This window comes from Rhinichthys klamathensis, unplaced genomic scaffold, assembly GCF_029890125.1.
Source record: "Rhinichthys klamathensis goyatoka isolate OS25496 unplaced genomic scaffold, OSU_Roscu_1.1 h1tg000243l_1, whole genome shotgun sequence".
Classification (NCBI taxonomy): domain Eukaryota; kingdom Metazoa; phylum Chordata; class Actinopteri; order Cypriniformes; family Leuciscidae; genus Rhinichthys; species Rhinichthys klamathensis.
The window spans coordinates 51,105-59,792 of NW_026606765.1; the positions used below are offsets into that span (position 1 = coordinate 51,105).

At 42.6% G+C, this 8,688-nt stretch overlaps 1 protein-coding gene across 1 annotated transcript; it reads left to right on the forward strand.

Annotated features, from left to right (window-relative positions):
* The first annotated feature begins 5,823 nt into the window (after positions 1–5,823).
* Positions 5,824–8,009, forward strand: LOC130100493 (P2Y purinoceptor 14-like). The gene is made up of 2 exons (XM_056265964.1): positions 5,824–6,215; positions 7,106–8,009. The coding sequence occupies exons 1-2, from the start codon at positions 5,986–5,988 to the stop codon at positions 7,800–7,802; spliced, it is 927 nt and encodes a 308-aa protein (XP_056121939.1). The 5' UTR covers positions 5,824–5,985; the 3' UTR covers positions 7,803–8,009.
* Positions 8,010–8,688: the final 679 nt, after the last annotated feature.

Genomic DNA, 8,688 nt, shown 5'->3' on the forward strand with positions numbered 1-8,688 from the left:
GCAAACAGTGTTGCCAATTTGTGGATTTTGTCACCAAATTGAGCAACTTTCAAATTTTTGCTGCACCTTTTATTATTATTATTATTATTATTTATTTTTTTGCAACAAGGAGCTTGTCACCATTATGTTCTGTTAGTTTCATTATCATGGACTTTTTAGTTAGTTTTCATTATCATCATTGTTCTTTTGTTCTCGATCCTCGTTTGTGTTCTTGGTTTCAGCTGTGTTCTATAATCCTCGTTCCCTTTCAGTCGAGAACGTCAGACGTAGTTGACGTCGACTGAATGGGATCACGCCAGGGAGCCAGTCATCTTCGAGTACTATTGAACGAGCCAATGGAATTGGCATCACACACTCCGCCCCCGCAGCGCGGGTATAAATATGGAAGTGGATGCATGCACTAGTTGTCTTTCGCTTCGGAGCCGATCGTTTGCTGTTGTTTACAATGAGCGAGTGTGTCTGTGTTCTTCTGGAAGACTCTCCCAGTGGTTTCTACAGCGCGATTGCAGCGGTGATCGCGAGCTTTGAGCTCTCACCTGCTGTTTTAACAGCAACACATTTCTAAATGTTTGTGTGTGTTGACAGCTGGTTAGAGGACGTAAAAGTGAGTGATTCACTGTTTCAGTTCACTGTTCAGTGTTAACGCGGTCATTCGCCTGTGTGCTCCGGCACTGGTGATGGGTCCTATTTCCTGAAAGAGCAACACGGGTGCGTTTGCGTCTTTTTCAAGATGTCATTCCACCTGTGCATTTCTGGATGCGGTCCTTCCCTGTTCCTCTCTGACGGGGGTGGTGCCGTGTGGGATGGGTGATCGGAGGATAGTGATGGAGGTCTCGCCCGGTAACCATTCCCTGTGGGCTCCTCACTCCTCCATCACACCGCAGATGGAATTCCTGTTGAACGTGCTGGTCCCTCTGTAATGGACCGATCAGCCGTTTCAATTGGGGTTCCCCCAGAGGATAAGATGTCGATAGCAGCATCGGAGGGTGAGCTGGCCTCTGGAGATGACGACTCAGCTGTGTTTTAGCCCTCTGGGAGTTTAACGTTGCCCGAGCCAGATCCAGAAATGTCAGCTATGCTGAAACGGGCTGCCGAGGAACCCTCCACCGTGTCCCGTTCAGTCTCGGTTGAAGGATTGGTATCTCGGGGTGGGCCGCACTGGTTCTCAGCTCGCCGCCCCAGTGCCTTTCTTTTCCGAAGTGCATGGAAAGCTTACCAGGTTGTGGACGGCACCTTTCTCTGCCAGAAACTGCCTGAATAGCTTTTCCCCCTCACTACCCTTGATGGAGGAGCTGTGAAGGGTTGTGAGGCTATCCCTCTAGTGGAGCGGTCTGTCACGACACAGGTGAACCTATGTCCAGCGGCCGCTGCCTTTTGGGAGGATTCTCGTCTCCCACCTAAGGCCTGTGAATTCTCATCCATTCCAACGGGCAGAGCTTACAAAGTCTGTGGGCAAGCCGCCTCCTCTTGCGTGCCATGGTCGCTGTTGCAGGTCTATCAGGCCAGGGCACCCATGGACATGCACGAGGGTAGCCCAGACCGTGCACTTATAAGTGAGCACCACTGCATCCGACCTCGCCCTCCGGGGCACGAGTGTCGTGGCGTGCGCGATCAGTTTGGTGATGTCCACCTTAGTGGTTCAGGAGCACCATTGTTGGCTCAGCCTGGTTGATATGGCGGATGCGGACAAGGTTTGGTTCCTGGTCTCCCCAATTTCCCAGGTTGCGCAATTCCCTTCCTATGGACTGGATACATGCACAATGCTTGCTCCAGTTGAGTTCCCCTTATTAGCCGAAGCCTGTCGAGTTCCTCCATACCCTTCGGCAACGGACGTGGCGGAACGTCCGAAGCCAGGCCTATCACTCGTATGCACTGCTGGAACCTGTGTTAGGCAGGGTCCATATGTTGTGATCCCTACGGTGATCCCATATGTGTATTCTTCCACGGTACGGCTCCCTCCGACGAGGCCGTATCTTCCCTCAGCAGAGCCTGCTCTGCTCTGCCGTCACTGTTGGTTGACCCTGTTATAGGCTGGAGTCATCCCAGTGACATTCCAAATGTTGTACTGCCCGGTCATCCGCCCAGTCCATATGTGTATTCTCCACATGTTACCTTCCTTCGGGCAGGATGTGGTTTCCGCAGTGTCCCTTCCTTCCATTGATGGGGTACGCTTTCCCAGTGGTCCTGTGGAACAGCAGTGACTTCCTTGACCTAAGCCCTTCCATCTTCGCCTCAAGTTGCAGAAGGTTCAGGAGGCTTTTGTCTAGGCACTGGAAGGTGGCAGCACTAGTGCCCCTTTCAATTGGTGATCCCATTCAGTCGACGTCGACTACGTCTGACGTTCTCGACTGAAAGGGAACGTCCTGGTTGCGTATGCAACCCCAGTTCCCTGAAGGAGGGAACGGAGGATGTAGTACCCTTGCCACTACTGCTGGACCACCACTGACTCCGAGTTACACTCGGCTCCTCAGCGAAAAAGCAACTAGTGCATGCATACACTTCCGGGGGGCGGAGTGTTTGATGTAAATCACGCACGCCAATTCCATTGGCTTGTTCAATAGTACTCGAAGATGACTGGCTCCCTGGCATGATCCCATTCAGTTAACGTCGACTACGTCCTCCGTTCCCTCCTTCAGGGAACGGGGGTTGCTTACGCAACCAGGACGTTTGTGTTTGCTATAAAAATTGATCCCTCACATTCATTCTCTGTTCGGTCTACTTTCACATTTAGTGTGTGTTGCTCTGTCTGTTTGATCTGTATCAAACTTCATGTTGGAACTAATCTTCTTCAAGTGCCTTCCTGCAACCGCCTGTTACAGAGCTATTTTGGATACATATACATATATTTGGTGATTTTTAACAATTAACAAACAGATCACAAGTTATCCGCACGGTAACTGACGGGCAGATAAGGCTCAGATTAGACCAATCATCCCAGACTGAAAAGGGAATATCCTCCTTGTGGTTTGTTACCCAGATGGAGAATGTGTGCTGTGAGAAAAAAAAGAAAAAAAAAAGAAAGACATTCTGTCACTTCTAGCTTTCTCTCTGAGTAATCATTTTATATTAAAATATAGCCAAATGCGGTTGTCATTTCACATTTTAGAACTGAATCCCGTTCTGTACATACACACCGTTCAGCAATTTTAGGGAGTGACAACTGCATTCTACAATTGAATTAAAAATGCAGGTATTGACAACTAACCTGGCCCTAGCCAGATGAATTTCGCTCCGCCTAGCTTCACTCATCCATCTGGAACCGATCCATTGAAATGGCGTTTCAGAAGGCTGGGCCTTATCAAAAATCCTTGCATATGATTGGATAAGCCACTTGTCTGTCATCTTTATCGACGTGCTATTTCAACCACTCACACTACCAGAGGAGCCATTTGGTAGATCAAGCTCTTGCCAAATCCGGTCGGGAGAAGGGCGAAAACATCGTTTCCACCAACAAAAGCCTTAAGAGCCGTTCTTTTAATGAAACAATATTAGGTAGATTGGACAACACGGACGAAATAGCAGCATCAATGTTAACGCTTGCTTCCTCGATGCGAGCCTCCATCGTTGTCTGAATCAAAACAGTCTCACGGTCGCTTCTCCACTACGTCACATCTATGAAACTCCCGCCCTGCGTCCTGATTGGCTAAACCATAAAGTTGGTTGGAGAAATCACTCTCAATGGAAGAGGTTCCAGATGGATGTGAGTGAAGCTAGGCGGAGCGAAATTCATCTGGCTAGGGCCAGGTTAATTGACAACCGCATTTCGGCTACAAAAAAATCTTGTATGCGCAGTGCAAGAAATCACAGGGAAAGAGGTACGAAAATTGAGCCTTGAGAGAACCTTGACAGAATGTTCTCTAAATGTTATTTTTATTTTTTATTTTTATAACAAAAAATATAAACTAACATTCCCAGAACACTGCAGTGTTTTTTTATTGTGAGTGTATACAGTATAGAACATTCAGTATGTATTTAGTTTTTGCTATCTTTTTTTACCATGAACTTACCTTACCAGAATATGCACAGGCGTTTTCTGTGACAGCGTAATAAGAACTTACACAGAACATGTTCATGGTTAAAGTCCCCATGAAATCAAAATGTACGTTTTTTTTTTTTTTTTGCTTTAATTACAGTATGAATATGTTAGCCTTAAGGTTATTTATAAGCTAATATGCTCCAAGATAATGACAAAATTCATATTTAGAAGATACAACTTACAGTCTTTCACTTCCGCCAATATGGATTAATGATTTTGATGACATCACTCTGCACTTCAGCCTGTCATCAGATTTTCTGTCCAGTCAAATGCTCTTTAGAATCTGAAGCGTCCCGCCCCCTACATTATACACATAGAAGCTGCGGTTAAAATCGGTCACTTGTTCACAAATTTACTATTTTCTATTTCCAGTCAAATGCTCTTTAGAATCTGAAGCGTCCCGCCCCCTACATTATACACAGAAGCTGCGGTTAAAATCGGTCACTTGTTCACAAATTTACTATTTTCTACACAGTGAATGGAACACAGTGCACTATATGTTTGCGTCTTGATGACAGTTTAAATATGCTTTCCATTGTGGCGACTGAAGTCTGGTTTCTCGTTAGTGTCCCGCGAACCGTCGCAACACGCACGCACACACACACACACCCACACCCACACTCAGTTTGCTTTTTGATTTTCGATGCAAACCAAAAAAAAAACTATCAGACCCGTTTAAATTCTGCAGAATGCTATATTTTGAAGCGATATGGAGGAGATCAAGAGGAGAAACTGTTAGAGATAAGGAGGAAACTGTGTCTTTGGCGAGATGTGATATGTAAACGAAACACTATTGGCTACTTTAAAAAGGGGAGGAGCTGTTCGATATGTCCAGCTTTGTCTTTCTGTTTAAAGGTCCCGTTCTTCATGTTTTTTTGAAGCTTTGATTGTGTTTACAGTTTGCAATATAACATGTGTTCATGTTTCGCGTGTAAAAAAACACAGTATTTTTCACACAATTTACTTATCTGTATACCGCTGTTTTCACTGTCCAAAAAACGGCCTGATGACTTCCTTGTTCTATGAAGTCCCTCCTTCAGAAATACGTAACGAGTTCTGATTGTGCCAGCGGTTCCTGTGTTGTGATTCGACAGCAGCTTATCGCACGTTGCACGGAAAGGTCACGCCTCTTACCATAATTTGGAGATGCATGCGCAGCTGAAGTGCTTCTTCTCCGTGGGAGCGCAACAAGACCACGCCCCCTTTTTTTGTGTATTCCTGTGGGCGGAGATTATTCGAAAAGCTATTCTAGTTACGTCATTAAAAAAGGAAGTAGATGTAGTCCAAACCGGCCGTTCGCTGTATGCTTTGAAATGGGACTTCTGTTAAATAAAATATCTCGCTATAGGCATTGAACTTTGAGCTTTATAATTTTACAGGTATTATTTATGCTCTAACAGCAACATTACACACTAATTAAAGTTTGAAAAATGGAATTGCGAAGAACGGGACCTTTAAGTGGAAATTACGCCAACACACTGAATAATGCTACGCGTTTCAAGGCATTTCAGTTGGCCTTCAAATAGGTTTAATGGTTTAGAATAATTTTTGTCTCGCCAAAAAGCTATATATTTAATAATAAATCTTAATGCTTTATAGACATAATCTTACACTTGTGAAGATTTTGCATTCTATGATGTGTAACAACATATTTCACTTTGAAGATGCACTTTGCACAAATGAACAAATTCATCCATGCAATGAATGTAAATGTCTTTAAATTTGCTAAACTGGTACATTTGGTGACTAATCTGTCTCTCTTGTGCATCTAGATGGAGTCCGCAGTTTCACTAACCAGCTTCACCACTGGCCTGGATGACACCACAGCAAACACCACTAACACAGAACAAAACACCTCCTGTGAATTTTCAAGGATCCGAACTCATCCTGTTTTCACATTTGCATACTCACTAGTGTTTCTTGTCAGTCTGGTTCTGAACTGCATCACGATGCGTGTGTATTTCTGCACTAATCAGCGTGTCCAGTCCAGCGTCACGGTCTACATGAAGAACCTGGCCGCAGCTGACTTCTTCCTTTGTCTTAGTTTACCTTTGCGCATTGCTAATTATGCCAGCAGTTCAGAGATGATGCGTAATATTTACTGCAGCTTTGGAGCAACAGCCTTCTATATAAACATGTATGCAAGCATTCTCTTCATGGATTTTATTGCTGCAAACAGGTATGCAACACATACTAACACCTACTTGTGTTGACCTCCAAGTTTGGAGTCATTAAGATTTTGTAGTATTTTTAAAAGAAATCTCTTGTGCTCACCAAGGCTGCATTCATTTGATTAAAAATACAGTAAAACAGTAATGCTGTGAAATTGTCACGATCTGTGGCCGTATGCAGCACACGACGAAAGTGATAGAGAACAAAGAGAGTCTTTAATAAAATAAACAAGGAACACTCAGGAGATCGCAGGAGAATACATAACACAACCACTTTTAACATAGACAATACCAGACACTGAACAGAAAGAACTCAAGGCTTAAACACACAGGAAATGTATAGGAGAAAAGAAACAAGTGTGTGGAAACTAATAAACAGCCAAGAGAAAACAACATTAACAGACAATTTAACTGCAATTTAAAAAGTAACTTTCAATTTTAATGTATTTATAAAAATGAGTTGGAGCTTATCAATTATTACTGGTACTGGTTTATTAATAATGGTTCTCATTATCAGTATTAAAAACAGGTGTTGCATGCCTAATATAGTTGTCTAGACATTTCAAGTATTTGTTATGTTTAATTTGATGTGCCCTGGATGAATAATAATAATATTATTATTATTACTTAGCCCAATTTTTACTGGTAAATACAACTATTTTCAACACTGATAATAATAATGAATGTTACATCCAACAATTACATCCAACAAATCAGCATATTATATTAATTTTCTGAAGCATCATGTGACACTGAAGATTGGAGTAATGATGGTGAAAATCCAGCTTCGATCACAGGATCATTTTTTATTGAAACCATGATATTACAGCTTTCTTCAGAAATAAACCAAGCATGAACATGTATTAGATGTTTTTTTTTTTTGTTTTTTTTACCTCAGGTACCTGAAGATTGTCCGGCCACTGGAGACTCATTCTCTTCAGAAGGTTCGAACCGCCCGCCACATTTCTGCAGCTACTTGGGTCTCGCTGTTAGCCACATCTTCCATCTACTTGATCCTCTTCCTCCTGACCTCCTGGGGTAAAATTCATAAGCCTGACAAAATCGGCTGTGAGGCTTTCCACAGTCCTTCGCTCAGTGTGGCCTACAAAATCACTCACAGTGTGTCTATGGTGCTCTTCATTTTTGTGCTGGTGTCTCTGATTGCTCTTTACTGGGGGACTCTGAAAAAAGTCAGAAAAGCTCAGATGTCCACACAGGCCACATCCAGCAGCCATAAGTTCAGGAAGTCTAAACGCAACATGCTAGTTCTAGTGCTTGTTTTTTGTGTGTGCTTTGTGCCCTATCATCTGGTGCGACTGCCTTATGCGTTTATAAAACCTCAGACGAAACTCTGCACAGCCCATGCGTTCTACGTCCTGAAGGAGCTGACTGTCCTACTATCAGTGCTAAATGCTTGCTTGGATCCACTTATATACTTCATCTTCTGCAAGGCCTTCAGAGCCCAGCTGTGCCTCAGAAAGAAAACAGATTCGACGAGAGACAGCGACGATAGAGGACAGCAAAGACGAATGAGCAACATGTTGACCTACATCGAGACAAAGATATCCACACTCAGACGTGAAAGTGTCATTTAACACAGACGATTGTCAGGAAGGATGACAGTTTACTTAGTAAACCACAACAAAACGAGTGCAATGTAGATGAAGGATCATTAGATTGCACATGTAGCAGCAGTTCATCTTAAAATCATGCACATCTGAGGTTTTGTCCTTTTATCTTGCACAACATATAATTTTCAGTTTCACTGTCACTAGATTACAGCTTGAAAGCGATCTAATAGTGCATTTGTTGCTAGAAATTAACGTTGAAGATTCATCACGAACTGATTCCGTCAAGGATGCATTCAATTGATCAAAAGCGACACTAAATATATTTATTGCATAATATTACAAAAACGATTTCTACTTCAAATGCTCTTCGTTTGAACTTCGTTCAAATGCTCTTCGTTCATCAAGGATTCCTACTAAAATGTATCACAATTTCACCCAAACTGTTTTCAGCACTGATAATAATCAGAAATGTTTCTTAAACAGAAATCCATCAATGATTTCTGAAGGATCATGTGACACTGAAGCCTGGAGTAATGATGTTGGAAATTCAGCTTTGCATCACTGGAATAAATTACAGTTTAAAATATATTCAAAAAGAAAAAAAGTAATTTAAAATTGTGACTAAATTTCACAAAATATTAGTGTTTTACTGTATTTTGATCAATAAATGCAACCTTGGTGCGCACTTCTTTCAAATACCGTACATAAAAAAAAAACAATTCTTACCAAACTCTTTGAATAATCGTGTATTTAATATTGGTATTTAAAGGAACACTCCGACTTTTTGGGACTTTAGCCTATTCATCTTATCCCCCAGAGTTAGATAAGTCCATACATACCTTTTTCATCTCCGTGCGTGCTGTAACTCTATCTGACGCACCCACCGCTAGCCTAGCTTAGCACAAAGACT